Consider the following 26,187-nt stretch of genomic DNA (forward strand, 5'->3'; position numbering starts at 1 on the left):
TACAGAACATCTGTGGATGGAATTGAAGAGTGCAGTCCATCGCTGCTTACCACAGAATCTGACTCAACTCCAATTGTTCTGCAGGAAGAATGGGGAAATATTTTCATTCTAGGTGCACAAAGCTGGTAGAGACATATCCAATGAGTCTGATGGCTGTAATTAAAGCAAAAGGTGCCTCCACAAAGTATTACATCTGGGGATTCATCGCTTTTACAACCCTGCTATTCTAGGTTTTCATTTTTTATTCATTTTCATTTTAAGGCAAAATGTGTAAATCACGCTGGAATTTTTTTTTTTTTTTTAATGTATTATCATTTCAGGCTGTAAAACAAAAAAAAAGTGACTATTTCAAAAGGATAGGATGACTTTCTGTAGACACTGTATATGCACACATGCGTAAGAGCCAGGCCTGTGTGTATCCGTCTGTAGATATTAAATCATGTCCTGGGTCAATGTGCAACAGAAGCTGCCAGGGTTGGTGTATCCGGTGGTCAGAGTACAGAGCGGTATTTACATGCAAACATGAGCCACACAGCGCATGCGTTCTCAGGATAGACAAACACACGAACACGGACTGCAAGCCTCACATGGTCGCCACGACAACACACTATCTCCTCACAGAACGGAGACCTGCAGAGGAAGTGAAAACAGACAGAGCATGGAATATGAAATACTGCAAAGTCTTGTATAAAATAACAAATGCAATACTGTAGTGAATCCAATCAATGTTTTTATGATACTTCATTTAACCAGTCTAAAGCAAAGGAAACAGTTAATAACTTGATAACCCCTGCTACAAACTGATCAGGAAGGCTGGCTCTGTGATTGGCTGCAAACAGGACACTCTGGAGGCTGTGGTGGAGAGGAGGACACTGAAAAAACTGTTATCCATCATGGATAATCCTCTCCACCCTCTCCAACTCACACTGGTCAGACAGCAGAGCACCTTCTCCAGAAGGCCACTTCAGCTTCGCTGTCGTAGCAACAGATACAAAAAATCTTTCCTGCCATAATCCAATCACTTTTTATAATAACTCTCTCACCTCTGCCTGACAGAGAACTCTGCTCTCTCTACTGTTTTTTTTTGTATATATTATTGTTATAGTATATTTTGCATATTTTGTTGTATATATTATTGTTATTGTTTATAGCACACTGTGCACTGTATATATACACTATGTATATATTTGATTCTATGTTATGTACAAAGTGTTTTATTTGCTGACCCACTACTGCTGTTACAAAATAATTTCCCACTCTGGGCTCATTAAAGCAATTCCATTCTATTCTATTCTAGTTTTTGTTAGCTTGTTGTTACCATGTGGAATGTAGCTTGATTGTGAATGCTAAAGTTAACTGAGGAGTTTTAATTCATCTGTTTCCATTTATTCTTTATTGTAAAACATTTCATCTATAAATGATATGTTCATGTTGAACCCTAAGTTTGCACACAACCCACACTGTCATCTTGAATTTGAAAGTACTGTTCCCCATTAGTTCACTTTATTTAAACTATTGGCTTTATTTATTAAATTAAAGTCAAAACCATTCAGTGGATGAATAAAGGGATTATTCAAACTTCTTAGCTAAAATCTGTCTGCTCATGATCATGGTAAAATATTTGTTTATATCTGCACAACATGCGAAATACAGCCTGAGCAAATAACCCCTACATTTCCATTTTATTTCTGTTAATAATCATTATTTCTCATTGAAAGTTTCCACCTTGAACATTCCCAGAGTTCTGCAGCCTTATCAGGAACCCTTGCAAGCACAGCAACTATGAACTAACACACGTCAGTTGGCAGAAGCTCGGGACACAGTGTGTGTTCAATTCCAACACACATGGTAAAGGTAACAGTCTCATTGAGATCAAAATCTCTTTTCCACGAGTGACCTGGCCAAGAGGGCAGCATAAATAGCACAATATAAAATCAAAAAGCAATATAAAAACAGATATGATGCATAAAAAAGGTTCTGGTTTTTAAAAGATTTCAGTGGAAAAACTTCAGAAGCAGTCACGTTGGTCAATAGTGTTATTTTCTCGATGCTTTAAAAAGGACTTAAACCCCCCAGCAGTAATCAGCTTGGACAATTTCAGGTCCTTCTGAGCGTCATTCCAGGAAGAAGGGCAGCATATTTAAAAGTTTTTTTTGTTGAAATCACAGGTTCAGTGTTCAGAATACCACCACCTCATAGAACCACAAGTTTCACAGCTTGTTCCTGGACGCACAGATCACTTACTGCAACATGTGTTTCTCCTTATTTAAATGAAATGGCCGTGGTAATGAGCCATGCATTTTAAATATGTGACAGTAGTCTAAGTTTGAATACTTTCAAAATGTTGTGAATATTTCCCACCAATACAGCATTACTGTAGCTTACTGTATTTTACATGTTTACTTTAACCTACTGTTAACTCGTTACACTTGGTTACCATCAGTCATCTCAGTGGAGTGGGTGGATTCAAAGTGTGGACCCAGGCAGCATGATTACAGCAGTCCTCAGAATACACACACCTCATGTTGGGCGCTGTGTGTTCAATTCCACCACACATGGAGTGCTTTTTCATTATGCTGACTTGTGCTTTTTCTCCTCCTCTCTCCTCCTGTGACTCCTATGCACCTCAACAGGATGAAGAGAGAGCAGGCTTCTGGAGGAACTACTGGTGTATCCTACGGGAAAAGTTGTATTAAGTGGCATGATGTATAAATGATGTACCTCCACATGTGGCACACAGTGTTAAGCAGCAGTCATGAGTAATACAGGTGGGGGATTCATTTGAGCAAGTATGAAGTTCTTTATGAACGATTTTCAAAATTGATTCTTTAATGCCTGAATCGATTCAATTGCATCATTTTAGCCTATGTGGAGGTAGGAGGAAGTTGCCGCTTTTATTGTTGTAGTCCATGAGTGACGTCACATCCATTTCTGGAAATAGTGGACGGTCCATTAGGATGCAACCTGCACTCTCACCTTTTAAATCCAAAGTGTAATGAACAGAAAACCGATCTTCACAAATCTGGAATGTTTCACACTTTGCCATTAAAAGCAGAACTAGACACTAAAGCTGTAAACATTAGAATGGACAGGTTTCATATTGTGGTGATTGTGCTGACACAGCGCTGGGCAGAAAGGTCAGTGCAAGACTATGGTAGTGGTAAAACAGCTGACATGATTCCATCTTGCTTGAGTGCAGTCAAATCAGCGTCACTCCTGACTTTGGTACACGTGGGGTTTGTTATGCCAAGTGAGCTCCACTTCTTTCTGACCTCTTATCTGAATGCAAGTATGACTGGAACCCTCTATATCTCTATACTGCCTAGGAAGAGTCATAGCACCAACACTTACAGTGCCTCTGTACTTCTGGTGCCTCAAAAAAAATGCATCGTCTGTGTTTTTTTAATTTAGAATCGATAGGTATGGCAAGTATCGGATCTTGTGACATTCCTACCTGTGACTACTCCAGGTTTTCAAAATAAGTGTTTAAGGGTTCATACAAAATATATGGAAATTAGATTAGATTAGTATGTATATTTATAACTGTGTCCCTTATTAATTAATAAGAAAATACCAATAAGTTATGAGGGAAATGTCTTTAATCTTTGATTTTTGGTTGGTGGAAAAAAAAATTCCTGACAATGACTGATACATTTGAGCTGAGGACATCTCTGACTAAGCATTTTTACTGAATCAATTTAGAGATATTCCAGTAAAGGTCTACATTTGTACTCTGAAATAGCTGCTTTCCTGAATACTTACCATAGGGCGCACTCACACTGTCCAATCGTACCGTGTCCAAGCACGGCACGCTTCCTGGGCAAGGCCAGGTTGAGAGAAGTGATACAACTGTCCCCCCGAGACGGACATTAAAAAGATGCCACTGAAGAGTTCACAGTGGTCAGATGCGGAGGTGGAGTGTTTACTGCAGATTTGGTCTGATGAGAATATTCAAAAACAGTTGGACAGCAAAAAAACTCAGAGGGGTGATGACGTATAAGCAGGAAGCAATCATGCTGCGGCCCGGATCGTTTGAACAGTGTGAGGTCACAGCGGGCCTGGGCCGTGGGGGAAGAGGGAGGGGGGGACATTTACGCTAAAGCATGGCATGGATCATCTGGGCCAAGTGTAAGTGTAAGAAGCCATACAAAATTTCATTGTACTAGGTATAATGACAATAAAGAGAATTCGGATTCTGATGTCAAGGACACTCAAACAACATGACGATTACAACCCAACAAATTCGCTATGCTACCCGCTAGTTTACCTGAGGCAGGTAGCAAAGGCTCTACGGGCGTTGCGGTGCAAAAAGTGGATGGGGAAGCCTTTGAAGGTGTGTCCATCTGGCACCGCCCTCCTCACTGCGTCCTGGAACTCCTCGTTGCCACAGGAGACACCGGTGCAACGCTCCAGCTCATAGGCTGACAGTGCCGAGGACAGCAGGTAGGACAGGTGGTCGTCCCATGCTGTTGCCAGGTCCAAGTCCTGGAGGAGAGAGCACTACAGAGCTCACACTGTACTCAGTAAATGTGATGTAAGACACTTCACCGACGCCAATTCTCTGGCAATGCTGTTTGTATTGTGCAAGTTAATGCATTCAATCATTATATTTTAAAACATAAAAGACTTATTTTTACGAACAATCACTCTGCTAAAGGTAATTCAGAATGCAGTAATACAACATGTTTAAAGTGTAAGCTGCTAACCCCTGGTGTTTCATTTCATTATACAATCCTGAAATACACATCATGATCTTATTCAGTATATTTTTATAATATTTAATGAATGTAGCAAACATTTTAACCACATTTCTAGAAAAACCTCAAAAGAAATCCAGTACTGTTGACATAATAAAAACAGCATTAGTCCAACCTGGAAAATCATGTGGAAAACATGATGGAAATATGGCATATTAGTTTATATATTCATTTGAGGGAGGTTACACAGGGCTCCAGACTAACCTTTTTAACTTGGAGCACTTGGCCCCCAACTAAAATTTTAGGGGCCCAACCAGAAATTTTAGGGGCAGACTCAGTAAATCAATAATAGATGCAGAAATGACAATGTGCCGTTTCAAATTCAGTGTCACATTTTCATTGTGCTCTTTTGAAGATGCATCAGAAGGTAAACTGAAGCACTATCACTGTCATGACATTACAATATAAAACAATTTGGTGTACATTCAGAGTTAGGGGTTTGACGAGAGGATACACGATATTGAGTCACAAAGAACGAGAAGCAGCTTGATTTCAACACTACTTTAAAATGCCAGTATTTTCTTTACAGGGGGGTTGATTTTAGCAGAGAGCGGTGGTGGTGCTGCAGGTGCCTTTAAATAGTTCTTGTGTTAGCCACGGTATAGCCTGCAGTACTCATGGAGGTTAAGTAACCCCCCCAATCCGGTCCACTGTATGTCGACATACAGTCACCACAGAGAGTGAGATAAGAAGCGGTGTGACGACCGTAACTCAGTCATCTCACAGAACAGACAGTTTACATTTTATTAAGTGGATCGACTCACACCAGAGTTTTCTCCTGCTGTTTGTGTTTAAACATATGAACCGTATCTACAGTGACTGATCAGATCAGTCTGTATGTGTTTAAACATATGAACCGTATCTACACTGACTGATCAGATCACTCTGCTTATGTGTTTTAAACATATGAACCGTATCTACACTGACTGATCAGATCACTCTGCTTATGTGTTTTAAACATATGAACCGTATCTACACAGACTTCTACATCAGATCCGTCTGTGTGTCACCTGCTGCCTCACTCACTGCTTTGGGCGGAGAAACAAAGTCAATGAATCAGTGAAACACTGTTGATGTCTTCCCATAGAGCCGACATGAAAACTATTTTGGTTTAGTAACTTTCTGCTGTCACTCGGCTCAGGTCGTCACATACGGAGGCTTCAGAACCGTCAGGTGTGGACACTGTTATTAGAACTTGTAGCCTGATGTTAATAAAGTTGCTGGGCTCATGTGTTACGTGTTTGTGTTACTATCTTCTTACAGTGCTTACATATTGTTCCTGTCTTAGTTGCTGTTTAGCCTCTTACATATTAATATGGCGAGACATCTGGTCACGCATGTGCAACTAGATGTAAAATTCAGTCGCAGTCTGGAGCCCTGTTACAGTCTCCTCTCCACACAGACCAGGGGCCTCATTTATAAAGCTTGCTGGGCACAAAAACCTTGCATAGACAGGTAGAAATGTGCGGTAAAATGTGCAGTGGCAAACGTCGGTATTTATAGCAAAATTATTTGCGGAAAATGTGCGTATTCTTACGCCAACTATCACCTGTGAGTACAGCTCCAAAATTTTTCCGACTCGGGAATCAGCGACACTTGATGGAAACCCCAGGAAATACGCCTCAGTCAACAGAAAAAACACACACATTAACTATAAAATAATTGGTAGCAAATCTATTTCACACTGTATAAAGCCTAGATGTAGTTATGGATAGCTATATTGATATAGGAGAATACTGTTGGCACACAGTTAAGATGCAGTTTGGATTATTTATCAAGTCTACATGTTTTTATCATCATGTTAAATTGAATTTTAGGACTGCTTACGTTGGCAGGTGTCTCCGTTTGGAGAAAGTTGTGAAAAAGTTTTGTGCAAAGTTATGTCCAACAATTAGGAATTGAACAGGTATTTCAATAGAAACTGAAAAAAAATTAATTTAGGAAATGATTACATTCATCTCTTTTCAGTCAAATTTGGCCCTGCAGAGACAGAAAGTATTGATGTGTGGATCTCACGTGTCGCAAATAATGCTCTCGAATAGCATCCTTTATTTCTTTTCTAGCTTTATACATATAAACACATTAAGGCCTTCCAAATTATTCCTGTCATTTCCCTCACATCAGTCACTGTAACGTCCTTATTAAGATAGCGTCCATATTCATGAGCTAAATAACATATTCCATTTATGGAAGATAGTTGGAGAAAAAGTGGGATGACACAGGGCATAATCATACCTGCACAATTCACCGCAGTTGGGAATTTATCTGTATTTATAAAGGAAAGACTGATTGCAAATGTGCGCAGCTCAGTTTTATAAATCTCTTTTTCTTTTTGCGCAGCACATTCATGGTTTTGTGCAAACACAATGTTCTGGGTAGGATTCTACGCACTGTTTTATAAATGAGGCTCCTGATTTTTTTGTCTCTTGAGTGGAAGCAAATAAGTCCCATCCTTCATGTCTGCCGTGATTTATTCACTAAGTCTGTTGCAATTGCACTTTTTATTCCTAGCAATACACCAACTGTTTTTTTCCTTACAGCTGTGAAACATAGCTGTCACTTGTCTAAAATGCACTGAGCAGCTTTCTTTCTCAACACAGCACATATGACTTAAATAAGCAAAAGCTCACAAACTTAAAAGGGGCCATTTCTAGTCCACCAATGTGTTTTACCTTTCTGTGCTCAGAAATCAGGTAGCGCAGCTCCAGCTCCAGCTGGTTGCTGGCAGAAGCGGGATCCAGAGACGGGGCGCAGAGTGGAGGCAGAGGGGGCAGAGAGGTGGTGGAGCCTGGGGCACAAACGGACTTCAGAGCCTCTTCACTCATCGCTTTCCAGCGAGACTGATTCTGCAGGGAAAAGGAGGCGGAAAAAATGCAGGTATTTAGCTGATGCTCCTACCTAGGCTCACTACACTGTAGCCGCTGGAGGTTTGCTGCCTTCCTTTAGGGGTAACATGACAGGACAAGAGTTGCTGATGAATGGAACTGTTGCAGATTTAATTTCCCTGGCAACACAAGCCCGCTTCTCTCTGCTCTAGGCTATCTCTGTCTGCCTTAAAATCCGATTAGATCTCCTCCGGCAGATTTAATATGCAAAAAATAAAATAAATAACAATTTTCATATTGAAAGTCATTTCACCAAATCCTGCCCCTGACAATTAACACAATACCTGGAAACCAAACATGTGCGCAGCAAAATGACACTTAACTGCCATAATAATCAATATATAAAAACAATGGACCATAACATTCATTCATTTATTCATTCATCTTCAACCGCTTACAAGCGGTTGAAGATGGACCATAACATATACCAATAAATGTATTTAATCTTTGGGGAAACTGAGGGACACCATTGTCTTACCTGGAAGTCAAAGACACAAAGCTCCACAGCATCAGTGGGCTGGCAGTTGGCCAGGAAGCTCTGGTGGTTGAAGACACAGCCCACAGTGCGGTAAGGGGAAGAGGGTTTGGGCTGGGGGGCCAGGGGCGGGGCATCTGGGTCTATGGCCTGGTGCAGGTATCTGCCAGAAAAATTCAAGGGAATGAGTGAGGAATAAATAAGGAATCATATGAAAGTACCCTGAAGTTAATGAAACTCTACAGGCTGGGACACAAAAATATTTCAGAAGTTAAAAAAGCTCCTCAAAAACACTACTTGCTGAAATCAAATAGCTAGTTCATATCACTGAGTTTCTGTAAATACTGAAATATATGAAATCAAGTCTCCATTATAAGATGAGTGATTTATGGCCAAAACAAAAATTGACAGCCAAAATCCCAGAACTGAATAAACACCTAAATTAAATGACTTGTTCCTTTGTCCAGAGCCTGGCCAACACATTTGATGGGAATAGCTTTCTGACAGGAAAGAAGAAAAACAACTTCATAGAAATGCTTGGTTTTAGCATCTGTTAAATACTGTGACATATATGCACAAATCTTTTGTTAGAGGGCACCCCCCCCAAAAAAAAAAAAAAATCGGACCTGAGTGCTGTCAGACTCTCCCAGAAGGTAATGCTCCCATCAGTGCCGCGGGTCAGGACCCAGGTGTGTGCCGTTCCCTTGGCTTTGGTACCCACACACACGTATGCATCCAAGCCAAAGCCAAGCAGGAGGCTGCACAGCAGGGTGGCGTGGTCCTCACAGTCCCCCTGGGGAGGAAAGATGGTGATGAGTTTGAAATGTGGAAACTATTCTATCACCATTAGTGTTATAAGCGTATTAATAATAAAAATAATAATAATAATAATAATAATAATAATAATAATATGTTGTTGTTGTTGTATTTATATAGTGCTTTTCAAGAAACTCAAAGTCACCACTGCACCACTTTTCCTTTAACCCTGGTATGACAAACAATGAGCCCTTAGTGAACTCAGAGGATCATAAGATAAGTGGTTTGAAACAAAATCTAGTAGGTAGACTTACATATCCTGTTCTCAAATCAATTTCCATCCTCAAATAGGCCATTTTCTTGGAACTTTATTCTTGAAATATTCAAATTTTATATTATCCTCGTGAGACCATCCTGATCTCGAGAGCTCCATTGTATTTTGAAAATTTTGAGCGGTTTTCCAAGTGAACGTCCAATCGGTGTTGGTTTTGAGCTGGGTTTAAGTGTTACGCAACGAGAAACGACTGTTCAGTGTAAACAACATGGCGGCTTCCACGGATGAGATGAGCGCAGCTATGGAGCAAATTTTATCAGAATTAGTGAGTATTCCTTCTTTGAAAGAAGAGCAAAAAACACCACTGGAGGCTTTCTCTTGAGAGGATAAGATCATTTTTCTCTTCTCCCGACTGGTTTCAGCAAGAGTTTAATCAACCAACTGGCTCCGCTTATCTTGTTTACTCTCTGAGCTTTGCCTCGAAGCTCTGTTAGTACGTCATATGCTTCGTTGATCTGATTTGGCACGCTGATGGTTTATCCAATCAGCAACCAGTATTTTCGCCCCTTCCCAAAAGATCTCCAAACGAGAGTTCCCAGATAGATATGCTGAGACAATGAGAATGATGTGAATCAATCTATTTGGTGGAGTCAGGTTAATTTAATATATATATATATATATATTTAGTTATAAATATTCACATTACTATTACAGCTTTATGGCCCAAGTATTACACCTTAATTCTCAAAATATTACAACTTTTATGTAAGAATATTACAACTATATTCTCAAATTACAACAGCTTTGTTCTCGAAATATTACGACTTTATACTCCAAGTATCACACCTTTATTCTCGAAATATTACAACTTATATCTAAAAATATTACAACCTTATTCCCAAAATACTGCAACTATATACTTGAAATATAACCACTTTATTCTTGAAACATAGTGACTTTTATCTTGAAAGATTCAGCTCTTATTTTGAAATATTGACATAGTCTATTTAATTGTCTCTATTTAGACAGATTTGAAGATATCTCCTTCCCTTCTCACACCACCCCTGTTGCTTTTCTAATTCATCATATCCATACAACAGTCTGTTTAAACCGAAACACTATATCCTGTTTTCACTGCACTGTTAGCCTTTCTCAGAACTGTTGAATTCACACAAGAATAGTCTGCTGGAGAGGAAGCAACTCTTATTTCCCTCGTAAAGAGGCCTGGGTTGAGCTGGGTACTTGTGCTGCTGCTGCTGTGTGCTGGCTCGGGCTATGGGCAAGTCAGAATGATAGATGTTCCCCAGAAGAGCTAATATGGACGGCAGTATCGGAACAGGCTGGGGACTGATGAGGCTAAATTAATTTTTCCTGGAATGAAACTCATAAATCACAGCTTACAGGGGCCACTTTGTGAGAGTTGTATTGTGTCCGTCTTGCCAGCCACTCACAGAGAAGAGGCAAGGACCATTTATCCTGTGGTGGTCTGGGAAATTCCCCACTATCTAGTAGAGATGAAAATACATCAGTCAGTCGACTCTGGACAAATCCTCCATCATCAGAAATGACACAATCGGCTTTGCTCAGAAATGGAGTAAATATAAATGCAGCTGAACCAAGTCTTCGTGACGCTTTCTGACTTTTGGAGCAGATCTTTTTAGGACACAGACTTGCAAACTCACAAGTGGTGAAAAAGGTGACAGTACTTTTACTTTTTGTACTTTAAGTACAATTTATTGCTAATCCTTTTGTACTTTTACTTAAGTAACATTTTGAATGCAAGACTTTTACTTGCAACACAGTATTTCTAGTGTGTGTGGTATTACTACTGAGTACTTCTTCTGCCACTGCCTGGTGAGGACTAATAATCTTGTAGGTGTACTGGTGTCTTTCCTTGGAGCTATCATAATGTCCAGAATATTTCTCCTCCCGACAGCTGTATAACAGCTCACGACACAAGGGCAACCAGACCACCCTCCTAGCTCAGCTGAGCTGGAGGTGAGAAAAAAATCATCACAGACATCACAGTTGGGGAGTTTATAACATCATGCAGCAACAATGGTTGACTGACTTTAAATGTCATCCGACAGTATGCTTTTAGTCTGCTATCATTCTTTCCCACATGACTGCGACCCACATGTCTGCGTGTCCTCAGTGTACACCACAGGATATCAGATCCTGGCCACACTGCCAACAAACCTCACACAACTGGAACATCTGGCAAGATAATCTTTAGAACCACCAGGCAATCAGGCCCAAAATCACCTTGATTCTCAGGTGGTGTGTGGCTGGCTGTGATTTCACTGCACATACAAACAACGTGACTTGCAAGATTTATTTCCACAGGGTAAGAATGTAGGTATGCATTAGATTATCTGATTAAATGAAGGTTATATCACATCAACTATCACATTCAAAGCATGGTTTGCAAAACATCTAGCATGTTTAAAGCTCTCATATTGTGAAAGGTGAGACTTCGATTCTATTCTATCTATCCATTCTATTTTTTGACTATAAAGCAGGTCTAGGTGCTATATACTGTGAAAATATCAAAACTGAAAAGACCTTGAATCGTTGACCAATCAGAGCAGACCTGACTTCTTCAGGAGGACAGGCTTTAAGACCTGATTCTTCAGATGGTTTGTTTCACAAAACTATCTCAGAAGGCCTCATTAGAAACTGATAGGATGGCAGGTGCTTTCAAAGCATACCTGGCAGGTGACTGGATGAACCATCAAACTCTCTCAATCAGGAGGAGAGAGAAAACGTCTTTTCCATTAAAAAAAAGTCCTCAGTGGCGTTCTCTTCTCTCAGTGAAGAAAAACGCAGCATCTAAGCCAACCTCTTAAGGAGCCTCCATTGTTGTTTTGAACAAGCTGCCCCCTCTCCCCGACTGCCAGTAGCTGTTGGTCGGCAGACTTTTGGATGAAGCATAAACGTATTTCTTTGAATCTGACAAGATGGATATTCATGTAACATGTGATTGCGATGTGCAAGGTAACTAAGAGAATGGTGCTAAAATGGAGTGTTTTCAGACAGACGGTATGAGATAAAGAGTGTGGATTTTTTTTTTTTTACAAACAAAATACAAATTCAAACCTAAAAATTTGCATGATATGTCTCTTTAAAACCAGTGAAGGGTGCCGTTGTTTTGTTATAATGGATGTCATCATCATTTAACAATGGTCTGGAGTCAATAAATCAGAATCTTAATGTAAAAAGGTTCCATCAGACTGCAGTGCAACAATGCAGAAATGGATGGAAAGTAATCCAAGAAACCGGCCTCAATGTCACGATAGAACAATGTCCACATCAAACGCAATGGTCACAGACTTTTACTATGAGGAGACTGTGGGAGATAAAATATAACACTTGGTGGGATATCGATGAAAATCTATGCAAATCCACAAATGAAGAAAACATTGATCAGTGGTGGACCTTCCCAGGAGTGGACAGTCGAACATTATGACTCCAAGAGCACATCGACGACTCATCCAGGAGGTGACAAAAGAACCCAGAACAAAATCTAAAGCACTGCAGGGCTCACTTGTCTCAGTTAAGGTCATTGTTTATGATTAAACAAGAAGAAAGAGATGGGGCAAAAATGGCATCCATCACCGCTGTCCAAAAAGAACACAATGGCCCATCTCACCAAAAAACACTTTGATGATCCCCAAGACTTTTGAGAAAATAGACTATTGAAAAGTGGAACTTTTTGGGAGGTGTGCGTAAAACTAACACAGTTGTGCCTGTCAAGGGTGGCTCAACCAATTATAAGGTTTAGGGGGCAATTCCTTTTTCACACAGGGCCAGGTTGGTTTGAGAGTTTTTTTCCCTTAATGAATGAAATCATCGGTGAAAAACTGCATTTTGTATTTATTCAGGTTGTCTTTGTCTGATATTAACATTTGTTTGATGATCTGAAACACGTCAGTGTGACCAGAAGAAATCTGTAAGGAACAAATACTTTTTCACAGCACTGTATGTCACAAGCAAGACACTAAACCATACGAAGTAACATAGCTGACACATCCTTAGATCTATAAAATATATATATCTAATGTTTAAATAGATTCATAAAAGAAATTTAAAATCCAGGAAGTCCGCTTGGTTAGTTCTTAACCTGTGTCTAGACTACAGGCACCTCAGGTGTGTTTTTCACTTGCACCACTCATGCAACAGATATAATTTAATCATTTTAATCTATTCAGCCATGAAGCATTTATTCAAGATTCAAGTTTAATTTTTGAACAATAAGTGCGTAAACATAAGGTTGATGCCCAATAGAAAGGCTGAAAAAAGGAAATCTATGTACATTTTGCAGCCTGGGCGGAGCAGAGTGTGTTGTGTCTGGAGCCTGAGCAGACAGCAGCGCACACAGTTCTGGTTTAATCCCACAGACTCTCTTCACTTCTGCCCAGCAGCTGAGAGGCAAGACAAAGGAACACTGAGGAGCTGCAGTGTTTATTCAGGGGCAAGCTGTAACCTAAACTGTACATTTACTGATCATTTCACTGTCTGCTCTGCTGCTGGACACTTTGAAATTGGTGATCAAGACGGAACTGTTATAGACGCTTCAGTAACGTCTGCCACCAAGACATGGGATTACAAACATACCACCGCACTTTAGAGGGATTTTGCTGTGAAAAGCTGTCATCATCTCTGTCTTTGACTACTGGGATCTAGCAGCACAGTAAGTGCATTGTCATCTGAAATCTGTCTTGTGACCGCGCAGGCACTGGCCAATTCTACTTACCTTCCCTCTACACAGGAAAGCCATTACTGTGCACCACTGCTCCTGCTTTCCTCCTCCTCCTCCCACCACTGGGGCCTTCTCGTGGGCCAGCAGGCTGACGAAGCGGGCCGCCTGTCGAGGGCTCTCTAGCAGACGGCCTGCTCGCAGGACACGAATGTAAGAACACACTGGCCTGTTGACGCCATTCTCATCCTGCAGGGAGCAGACACACTCAGAGGTGATGGGGCAGCTTGGAGGGGACATGCATTTGAGGGGTTCAGAATTCATCAATCACAGTCTTCTCTGTAAACTACAAACTCACTAAACCAGGCTACGAGAGGCCCACAGTAAATCTACGAGGTTGTTTTGAGGAACTCCCCCATCAGTGTGTGCATATAACTGTTTCCAGACAAGCTGGGATGCTGTGTAAATGTAAATAGAAACAGAATGTGATGATTTGCAAAAAACACTGAAATCCCATATTTACTTGAAAATAGCACAGACTACATATCAAATATTGAAACAGAAATTTCTTTGTTTTTTTTAAATGATATGCCCATTTTGAATTTTATGCCACGTTTCAAAAAAAGTTGTGACAGTGGTAAAAGACTGGAAAAGTTGTGAAAGGCTAAAAGGAAACAGCTCTTGTATCATCTCCTAAGTAATGAGTAACTGGGAAACAGTTTATCTCAATAATAATTAATAATAGATAGTAATTTGGGTATTTCATCGTCTACGGTTCAAAATATAATTTAAAGATTCAGAGAATCTGAAGAAATCTCTGTATGAAAACAAATATAGGATCATTCATTCATTCATTCATTCATCTTCAACCGCTTATCCCGGGGTCGGGGTCGCGGGGGGGCTGGAGCCGATCCCAGCTGATATCGGGCGTGAGGCGGGGTACACCCTGGACAGGACGCCAGTCTATCGCAGGGCACATAGAAACTAACAGAGACAGACAACCATTCACACCTAAGGGCAATTTTGTAGAGTCATCAGTTAACCTAACACGTGCATGTCTTTTGGATTTTGGGAGGAAACCGGAGAACCCGGAGGAAACCCACGCAGACACGGGGAGAACATGCAAACTCCACACAGACAACAGACAGATTGTGTAGTGGACATCACTGCATGGGCAAAGGAACACTTCCAAAAACTGTCATCTGTGAACACAGTTAGTCACTGCATCCACAGTTCAAACTCTACCATACAAAGAGTATATAACCATATATAGACCAAATGACCCCCGTGCTAAACAGGATGTTTTCACAGCATAATTAAACATAAACTTAATTCATATATCTGCTCCAATTTGTCCACAGAGGACAGGCCTAGTACAAAATCCATTCTAGTTTGTATGTTTAGGTCATATCTCCATGACAACACTGAGGGGGGTGAATTATTTTGTATAACACAAAGTCCCTCAAGGCTCAGTGCTTGGTCCAGCGCTCTTCATTCTGTACATGCTCCCACTAGGTCACGTCATCCGCCGCCATGGTCTTCAATTTCACTGTTATGCCGATGATACCCAGCTGTACATCACCACCAAAGCCATTACTCCCACCATTCTCTCTACCCTCACCAACTGCCTAACCGACATCAAAACCTGGATGAACCACAACTTCCTGAAACTCAAGAGCAATAAAATGGAAATCATCATCTTCAGCCCAAAATCCATCCTCCCCACCTGCCAGAACTTCTCCCTCTGCATCGACAGCCCCCCCCCCCCCCCGTCAGAAACCTCTGCATCATCGTGGACCCCACACTCTCCTTCAAGTCATCAAGTCACCCATCAACCACGTCACCAAAACTTCTTTCTTCCACCTCTGCAACATTGCACCCCTTCGCCCCACTCTCTCCTCCTCAGCCGCCGAAACACTCATCCACGCCTTCATTACCTACAGACTCAACTACTGCAACAGCATCCTTTATGGCCTCCCCTCCACTGCACTTCAAAAACTGCAATATGTTCAAAACTCAACCGCCCTGCTGCTCACTCACTCCCTCCCACTCGGGAGCACACATCACTCCCATCACTCCCCCATCACTCACTTCAAGATCCTCCTCATCACCTACAAAGCCCTAAACAACCTTGCACCCTCATACTTGACTGATCTCCTCCATCGCCACCGCCCCACTCGCCGCTGACGCCTTGCTGACGCCTTGCTGACGCCTTGCTGACGCCTTGCTGACGCCCTGCTGAGGCCGACCTTCACACCCCCATCACCAAAGCCAAATATCGCACCCTGTGGGACCGAGCCTTTGCCATCGCCGCCCCTACCTCAACTCCCTGCCCCTCGCCACCCGGAACACAGAAACACTCCCATCATTCAAGAGTCAGTCACTAAAAACCATCTTCCACCCTATGTTTTTCTATTAATGTGATGTTCTTTTGTTCTAGTGTTGTTTAACGTGCTTCCTGTTTGATTGTCTATTTTGTTTTATGTGTAAAGCGTCTTTGAGTAATGAAAAAAGCGCTATATAAAATTGATCTATTGGTATTATTATCAGGGGGCGCGGCCTCTTGAGTGACAGCATGCTACTGGCCCTCACTTCTCCTCAGAGGTATATGTCTGCCAGATGCACGTATCTCCCTCCCCAAACATCACATACATGCCCTTTTTTGGTCAGAGGAAATGAGGTGGAGTCAAAGTCTGACAAGATGGCGACCGTAGGCAAGAACGATTGGATCAAGTTGAGAGAACGGACCTCAGCGGAGAGGCTACGTCCATTTTTTATACAGTATGTGGACAAACTACATATACTTTTACAAACACATACATATTGAAAAATATTATTTCACTTTTTTTATCACGTTAAAAAGATGGTATTATGCCATAAACAACTAAAATTATGTTAGAAATTAAATTAAATTCCTATTCTATAGCAATTTTTGTAAAAGAGTTGCGGATACAATTTTAAGCATTTTCAATTACTTTATCCAAAATTCAAGTACTTTTCAAACATTGGAAACATTATAATTTAAGCATTTTCAAGGATTTCAAGCACCTGTACGAACCCTGAAATATGATCAAGCAGCACGTTACTCGCTTTTCTTGCAATTTCATCGAATCTATCACGTGCGGTGTGATCACAGCTTAAAAGTGTAGTAGAAGCTACGGTGGCCTTCAGGTACGGTCACTATGACTTTTCAATTCTGTTTTTCGTTTTTTAGGCAACAAAGGTTCCTTCTCCCGTTGTGTGGCATGAGTATGATCTTGCAATATAAACAAAAGTGCAATGCAGGCTTTTGAAATATGCCAGGGCAGTGACAAGCAAGTCTCGCTGATCTCCTTCTCCAATCTTCCACAGTCAAACTGGCTCTGAGCAAAAAGGCAAAAACATGTTTAGCCTTACCGGTGCCGCATAGTGCTTTATGTTCCTCGCTAACATTCATAGTTTTTTATAGACCAAAAGGACATGGAAAACCTCCACAGTGTTTACCTGTCCTACGCTGGAGATCAAAATTAGAGAACAAGTTATTAATACTTGACATAGTCTGAAATATTGTTATTTTTTACTGTTCAGAATTTGATAGAATATCCACTGTGGCTATACAACTGCTGTATTTGCATGTTTTTTTAAAGGCACTTCAACAGAAACCTTTATTTCGTGGGAAAAAAACAGTGATCAAAATTAGAGAACACTTTCAGATTCCTCACAGCTATTAGTGTTAATCTGCACCTGGTGACAATTCACTTTATTTGTTGGACACACCCTATTTATCTGCAGCTCTCCTGGTTACTTTGTAAGATGGCGAGCTGCTCTAAGGAGACTGAAACCCTGAGACAGCAGATTGTCCAGATAAAGGCCAAAGGGATGAACCTCATCAGAGATAAGTTGGGCGTTCAGTCTGTGATTTCAAGAATACTGAAACTTTAAAAGACACAGATTCTTTTTAAGTTCCTCAAAAAGGCCGGCCGGGAATCAGTTCAACTCTGCAGCTGGAGTTGGTCTCCAGTTCAGTTCTGAACAGGACAAGGATCTGTCTCTGCACACAGTGTCTCGTCGTTTAAGGCTTTTTGGACTGAAATCCCACTCTGTAGTGACCAAACCTCTCATCAGCAGAAGAATAAAAAGGCTAGACTTGTCTTTGCTGAGGAGAATGTTTTGTGGACAGAGGAGAATTGGTCCAGAGTAAGTTCAGTGATGAGAGGACGTTCAATTTATTTGGGTCTGATGGAAACATTATGTTGGGCGTAGGACTGGGGAATGACTGAACCCAAAGTGTGTAAAGAAGTCCGTTACATCTGGAGGAGGAAGTGTGATGGTTTGGGGGATGTTTTCTGCTGCAGGAGTTGGGCCTCTTGTACAGCTAAATGGCAGGGTAAATGCAAATGTTTATGTGAACCTCCTTCAGCAACATGCAATACCTGTAATGCAACTGTCTCCCAATCAGCTGCAATTTTCATGCAAGTCAATGTCCCCTGTCATACTGAACACAGGTGAAGCAGTTCCTTGAAGCTAAGAATATTGAAACAATAAAATGGCCAGAACAGAGTCCAGATCTAAACCCCATAGAGAATCTCTGGAAAATCCTTGGTGACAAAGTAATGTGTAAGAAACCCACTCCAGTTAGTGAACTGTGGAAGAGACTGAGTCAGAATTAACCAAGATCAAACCAGAGCAGTGTGAGAAACTAGTGATGTCCTGTGGGTGCAGATGTGCTGAAGTAATTCAAAGCTGTGGCCTCTACACTTCCTGTTCATTTTTGAATCCCAGAGAAGAAAACATTGTTGAAATCTTCGCTTCTGACCCAATGGTTACTGTCCCCTCATCTTGAGCACAGTTTTTTTTTCACAAAATAAAGGCTTTTGTTGAAGTGCCTTGGGTATTTAAAAAAAAACATGCTGGTACAGCAGTGGTATAGGAACAGCGGATATTCTATCAAATTATGAACAATAAAAAATAACATTTCAGAATAAATCAAGAATTAATACTTTGTTCACTAATTTTGATCTCAAGTGTATGTAAATACAGATAAGACTTTATTCACTCAGGAGGACAAGTCAGATTGTTGGCAGACGTAATTGTACCCCAATGAAGACTTATTTATGAATGTGTATGCCATATGTTTATACTCCACATTTTTCTTACAATGGCCTTTTTTAAAAGCCACTTTTGTCCGTGATTTGTTACAGACTTGAGAATTAATGTTCACACCAATCTTATTTAATGGTTGGCTTTATAATTGTTATAATTATTACATTCGAACAAGAGGATGATGGTAAATATACATGTTTGAGAAAAACTACTGTGATAATGATTTTTATAAATCATGCGTCTCTCAATTTAATTCTAAGAAATAGACATAGCCAATGGGAAATAACATGCAATTCTTGTCTAGTATTTTGGATAAAATCGTTTTGTTTTTTTAAATCACAGTTGCAATATTGGGGGGGGTCACATTTACATTATTTACCCAAATCGGTCAGCCCTTACGCAGTTGTTCCCAAAGTGGTGAACCTCGTCCCATCCTTGCTTGTGAATGACTGAGCCTTTCAGGGATGCTCCTTTTCTACCAAATCATGACACTCAATGAACCTGTTCACCTGTGGAATGTTCCAAACAGGCGATTTTTGAGCATTCCTCAAAGTCTTTTGTTGACCCTGTCCCAGCTTTTTTGGAACGTGTTTCAGGCATCAAATTTAAAATGAATTAATATTTGCAAAAAGACAATCAAGTTTATCAGTTTGTTTCAAATCTCCCCCCACCCCCCAACAACACGTACATTTAGACGAACCTGTGCAAAGATCTTGACCATTTTGGAGTGGTGTGATGGACGTATCTCAAGGAACTCCCTCCACCACTGTTTGGCATAAACCAAGAAGAGTCTCTCCTTCTCTGCCGTCCTCTGCCTCTCCAGTGATTGCTGAATAAGAAACACAGCTTCTACATATAGAGCTTTGTTTCTTTTAGCATGCTCTGGGTATGAGACTCTGAGTGCTGACCTGTGTACTGATGATGTCAGTGCTCAGAGTCTCTGTTAGAGAAGGGTAGAGCTCCAGGCTGACAGTCAAAACACCAGCTGGGACTTTACATTCACTTCCTGGAAACAGACATGCATGTTACTGAAAGTTGGTGCCACATCACTGAGAGTTGGGAAGAGACTAAACTGCAAGTTCTTCAAAAACCTTATATTTCTAGCATATGTTTACTAATTTACTCTTGTACAAAGATAACTGTTAATACTGTACAACATCGGTTTCCAGCCTGGGGGCTAGGACCCCTACATCCATGGATTCAAAAGATCAATATGAAAAATTGTATTTGTTACTCAATTCCAGAGTGCTTCGATAATATTTCTCTGATCTTTATTGCAGAATGTTGCATCTTATAGCCTCTAACATTATTCATGTTTTTCAAATGAAGAAATCTGCTTCGGTTCAAGACATCACCAGCCAAAAAGGTCAGGAGCCAATGTTTTACAGATTCAACTGTAAAAAAAAAAATTATTTATAGTGTTATACAGGTGTGGTTTCTAAAATGCAACTTACATGATGGATGTGTGAATAAACCCATTGGTTACCAAAATCTTCTAATTACATGCCTAACTGGCAATGACTTTAGGACTCTTTTGAGTAAGTGTGCAATATGATTACAGCTGGTTACATTGTATTTACCACTGTGATTGTGTTAGTGTATAATACTCTACTGCTACTACAGCTAATGAAGAGCATACTGTCATTTATCCAAAAGATCTAAGTTGGCACAACTGCCTTCAGGCACATAAGCAATAGAAACAGGTAGCTTTGTGTGTCCCTTCCAGGAGAAAAGGCTTTGTTTGATACGTGATTTAGGTAAGAAAATACTTAATTTCATATTTCCACTTGTATGTGCATGTCACAATAAACTGCTAATACTTTACCAATGAACTGCATCAATTGTTCTTCACTCTTAGCCTTAAAGAAAAAAAAGGAAATACAGTAATAATTCAGTATAACACTATCACTCTTGTATTCACTCACCAACTCCCATCAGCTCCACAGCAAAGCAGGTCTTTCCACTGGGCGAGCTGAGGACTGTCCTCCAATCCAGGAAGTAGGACGAGACCAGGGTTGTCTCACTGGAGGTGTCTGTCTTGATCAGCACCAAGTGAACCGGATCACACAAAGACAACATTGTGGTCGCATCAGCCATTTTACTGCCTTCTCCTGAAGTTTGAAAAGTAGTTACAGAATTACAAACTCAGCACATGAAGCAACAGCATGTGATAACAACTGACACCAGCAGTGATATTTACATGTACCTGTGCCATCTCTGTGGATCTCTAAGAGGAAACCCTCCTTCAGGTCAGGTTCACAGGCACATGGCACTGGCTTTGAGTGAAACCTCTGGTTGCGGAAGTGGAGGTAGAACATAAATGTAGAACACACCTGACCAGGTAAAGGCTCTGGCTCCTGGAGGTGCTCCAGAAAGGCCTTACCACCAAGCACTTGGAGATACAGGTACCGCCTGGATGGGTCAATATTGGCTGAGAGAATGAAAAGAACGTCTGCACTTAACATTTAATTCAATTCAATAGGGCATTAATGGCATGGAAAAAAAGAGTTCACTTAACATTTGCCATTTCAAACATGTACACATATAATTACAAAACTATGAATATTAACTAAACAAGTGTGTACAGTCTGTGTGTGTGTCTGTGTGTGTGTGTGTGTGTGTGTGTGTGTGTGTGTGTGTGTGTGTGTGTGTGTGTGTGTGTGTGTGTGTGTGTGTGTGTGTGTGTGTGTGTGTGTGTTATTTGGGAGAAGTACAGTGTCTATAGAAAGTAATGACACCCTTTTGAAATAGTCTCGTTTTTGTTTTACAGCCTGAAATGATAATACATATACAATGATATCATACCCGTGTGATGATTTTTTTTTTTTTTTTTCAAAATATCTGAAAATGAATAAAAAATGAAAACCTAGAATAGCAGGGTTGTAAAGGTGATGAGTCCCCAGATGTAATACTTTGTGGAGGCACCTTTTGCTTTAATTACAGCCATCAGACTCATTGGATATGTCTCTACCAGCTTTGTGCACCTAGATTGAAAATATTTCCCCATTCTTCCTACAGAACTGTTGGAGTTGAGTCAGATTCTGTGGTAAGCAGCGATGGACTGCACTCTTCATGTCCAGCCACAGATGTTCTGTAGGATTCAGGTCAGGGCTCAGACTGGGCCACTCTAGGACATTCACCTTCCTGTCCTTTATCCACTGTGTTGTTTTTATGGAGGTGTGTTTTGGGTCGTTGTCATGCTGGAAGGTGAACCACCTGCCCATTTTCAAGTGTCTAACAGAGGGACGAGGACCATTTTCCCTTCAATCCTGACCAACTGCCCAGTCCCTGCTGAAGAGAAACAAGCCCACAACATAAGGCTGCCACCACCATGCTTCACTGTAGGGATGGTGTGTTCTGGGTGGTGTGCTGTGTTTGGTGTATGCCAAACATAGAACTTAGAGTTCAGCCCAAAAAGTTCAGTTTTGGTCTATTATTATTTCAGAAGAGACTTCTTTCTCTCCACCCTGCCATACATACAGAATTTGTGGAATTGTTGTCACATGCACAGATCGACCAACCTCTGCCATTAAGACTCCTTCAAGGTCACCATTGGCCTCTTGGTAGTTTCCCTGATCAATTTCTTCCTGGCTCGGTCTTCCAGTTTGGAGGGGCGGCCCGATCTAGGCCAGGTCTGGGTGGAGCCATATGCCTTCCACTTCTGGACAATACTCTGAACGGTCCTCAGAGGGATAGTTAAAGCCTTTGAAATCTTTTTATATCCTTCTACGGACTTGTGCCTATCCATCAATTCTTTGTGTTACCATGCACTACTAGGAGCGGAATCCTCAAGGAACAGCTGGTTTTATTCTGAAGTAATATCAAAGGAACAGCTGATTTTATTCTGAAGTAATCAAAGTCACCACAGGTGATGTCAGGTGATGTGCAATCTGGAAAAATATGTTTTTTTATGCATTATCATTTCAGGAAAACAAAAAAAGGGTATGTCAAAAGGGTATCCAAACTTTCAAACTTCCAAATTCTGTCCCCACCTGTTGGGTGTTCCAACACGTAGAGACAGAGAGACATTTCAGTATAAAAAGGATAACTTGAGTGGAAGAAAAGAGGCCATGCTATTATGTGGTTTATTTGGGCTAGTAAATGATACTTCTTACTTTTTTTTAGCTGAGTAATGTTCTTGTCAATAAAATGAGTTGCAGGCTTTGGAGGGGATCCTGTTTCTCCATCTGTGAGTTCTTCCTACCAAGACAGACCAACATAACAAAAGAACCAAACACCAGCTGATGAATGAATTCATATTGACTACGTACAATTATCTACAGCTGGGATCACATTAGCACAAACACTGAATTTATTATTATAAGTTATTCACATTCACTTAGGAAGAGCCAGCCACAACAGTGACGCATGAAATGTTTTCACCTTGTCTGTGAATGTGTGTGTGTTTGTCACTGTGATAGATAACATCACAACCGTACAAGGTACAGTCACAAAACTTGAAACGCAAAATGAAGGCTGACTTTGAAAATGGATGTACGCCACTGGACCGATTTGGCATTGCGGCATCACAAGATGGTTTCTAGATTCAATTTTGAATCAAATTCCTTGTGAACTGCTGTCGGCCTAATCATAAAGTGTGTAAATCTGAAAATTGTGTGTTACTGTACAGCAAGTGTCGGCCAACCTGGGTAAAGTGTAGGTCCTTCATCACGTCATCTATGATGCCCCTGCGCTGCAGAGCATGTAGGAAATCTGCCTCAGACAGAGATGGATGTGCTGAAGCTTGGTAATCCCTTACAGTCTCAGCCAGCACCTCTCGAATCTTCCCATGGATGTCCATCTGATCACCAATAAAAACAGAAGGATAACATCACTCCCACACACTTGACCAAAACAAGAGGCACAGAGCTGTTCTTTGAGGTATCCCAACATCTTGTAAAGACGGACTCCTTGTCAGTTAAGGTTAATTGTGTATCTTTGGTTTTCCTCACCCCAAAGTAAATTCATGAAGACTGGACTCCCACTGACATCACATGCTGCAGTGCTTAAAGTCTTGAAAATGTCACCTATGTTATTATCAGTAGAGCCCTAAGAAAACATTGTTTAAATATTCTCTTCTGACATAATCGTTACTGTTCGTAGTGGTGAATATCTCATCTCATCTTCAACCGCTTACCTGGGGTCGGATCGGGTCGCGGGGGCAGCAGCTTTAGCAGAGGACCCCAAACTTCCCTTTCCCGGACCACATGAACCAGCTGTAACTGGGGGATCCCGAGGCCTCCTCCCAGTTGGACGTGCCTGGAACACCTCCCTAGGGAGGCGCCCAGGGGGCATCCTTACAAGATGCCCGAACCACCTCAACTGGCTCCCTTCAACGCGAAGGAGCAGCGGCTCTACTCCGAGTTCCTCACGGATGAATTAACTTCTCACCTTATCTCTAAGGGAGACTCCAGCCACCCTCCTAAGTAAACTAATTTCGGCCGCTTGTACCCGCGACCTCGTTCTTTCGCTCATGATAGTGTTGAATATCGTAAAAAATATTATTTATAAATATGAACTTTTGTCAAAGAGCAAGTACATAACACATTCATTTGCTAACGTTTTGTTTGAATGGAATTTCACTAACAGCCTCCCTCCAGTAACTGTGTGAACTAACGTTAGTGAATAACAGGGCATACAAAGGGACACAAACGTACAGACGGAGCAGCTCAGTGACGCTAGTTTGCTCACCTTAAGCAGATGGTTGTGAATGATTTGCTTCAGCTCGGAAGTTTTCTCTGGAGGCAGAGTCATTACTGTTGATGAGCAAAGCTAATGTGAACTAGCTACGTTAGTATTAGGGTGGCGTCGGGGCAATAAACGTGTGTTTGAGCAATATTCCCTTGTTAACATGTGTCGTATATAATATAATCACATTTCTATACCAGGCTGTGGAGCAACAGGAGCCATAACTGCCAGTCTAAACCATGGACATCGGTATAGGTTTAAACTGTGGCGGAAAAGCAAGCGGGATTTCCGGCTCCTCTGATGCCTGACAGCCTCCTGTGGTCAAAACTCTCGTTGTATTCAACTATTCTGTTAGAACCAAACACACGTCGAGTGGGATATCCCTGACGAGATGCTTAATGTTAGGGGAAGTTTGATTCATTTCTATTTCATTTTGGTTGAAGAAGTATTTGGCATTTGATTCAGGAAAAGTAGTGGTTGCCCTATTGTCTTGTCATCTACGACAACAAGGTAAGGACCCTTTTGTAGTCCACATTGTAGCGGGTATTTAAAGGGGAAGTACGCATGGACATTTTCAAAATGCCAACATCAATGCATCAATTTACCGCTCTTTGAAGGGCCGTTAAAAAAAAACTGGCTCACTTATATATATATTTTTATAAGCCTCTAGATTATTTTTTTCCGGGAAATAATCACAGGGAGGAATGACAGGGTAATATTTGGATCAAAATCATTCAAACTTAGACATCCCACCAATATATATATTCTATTTGTGTGCTATCTGAGTTTGAATTATTCTGAAATACTGATTGTGATTTAATTTGGCATGTGTGGACTCGATTTAAATGTCTGAGTCATTGTAAACATTCCACAAGGTGGCGCCATATCCCTTTGCTTTGACAGTGAGCTCACTCTTTTGGACTTACCCTTTGTAAAAAATGTGTGGGTGTAAATGAAGCTACCTTACTTTGTTATTCATGCAACACCTATAATAATAATAAAACGTTGTGGCACAATAAATAAATAAACTAAACAAGCCTCAATGAACTTCCATGCAAAACATCTTTTAGTGCAAGAACATTTAACAACAGAACATCTCAAACAGAATCTTTTATGTGGCCTAAAATTAAAGGTGCTGGAAAAATATATTTGCATATCAGCATGTGCCTGTTCTCTGTCTCACACAGTGGAGTAGAACAGGAGGTGCTTGGGTGTGCATCTGTGTGAAACACAGTGATTAAAAAAATGTAATAATAAAACAATGGCTTGCAACTGCAACTGGATTCCCAGCCGGTCACTAAATTTGGTTTGTTTGTGAACGTCACAACTTTAATACGTCATTCCTAAAACGGTTCAAAAATATAATTAAACATGAACTCGTCTCTCCCATATTAAAACACTAGAGTACTCAAACTCAAATTTGTGATGGCATCAAGTATGAAGTCTGAAACTGCTCTAGTCTATAAACAATGAATAGTCTATGGAAAGATGTTATAGATAAGTCTAACAAAAGGGTATTGTTAATTTTTGTTTCAGAACTGAGAAGACTACAACAGAACAAAGCTCATTTG

The 26,187-nt window shown here is 40.8% G+C and overlaps 1 protein-coding gene across 1 annotated transcript; it reads right to left on the reverse strand.

Annotated features, from left to right (window-relative positions):
* Positions 1 to 415: 415 nt before the first annotated feature.
* On the reverse strand, positions 416 to 24,682 carry cep76 (centrosomal protein 76; the record flags this gene model as incomplete). The annotated part of the gene is made up of 13 exons (XM_083919181.1): positions 416 to 630; positions 4,268 to 4,485; positions 7,430 to 7,603; positions 8,121 to 8,280; positions 8,744 to 8,910; positions 13,904 to 14,095; positions 19,629 to 19,757; positions 19,837 to 19,934; positions 20,854 to 21,039; positions 21,135 to 21,359; positions 23,044 to 23,103; positions 23,552 to 23,729; positions 24,620 to 24,682. The coding sequence occupies 13 exons, from the start codon at positions 24,680 to 24,682 to the stop codon at positions 492 to 494; spliced, it is 1,989 nt and encodes a 662-aa protein (XP_083775307.1). The 3' UTR covers positions 416 to 491.
* Positions 24,683 to 26,187: the final 1,505 nt, after the last annotated feature.

This window comes from Echiichthys vipera (genome assembly GCF_963691815.1).
Source record: "Echiichthys vipera genome assembly, chromosome: 8".
Taxonomy (NCBI): Eukaryota; Metazoa; Chordata; class Actinopteri; order Perciformes; family Trachinidae; genus Echiichthys; species Echiichthys vipera.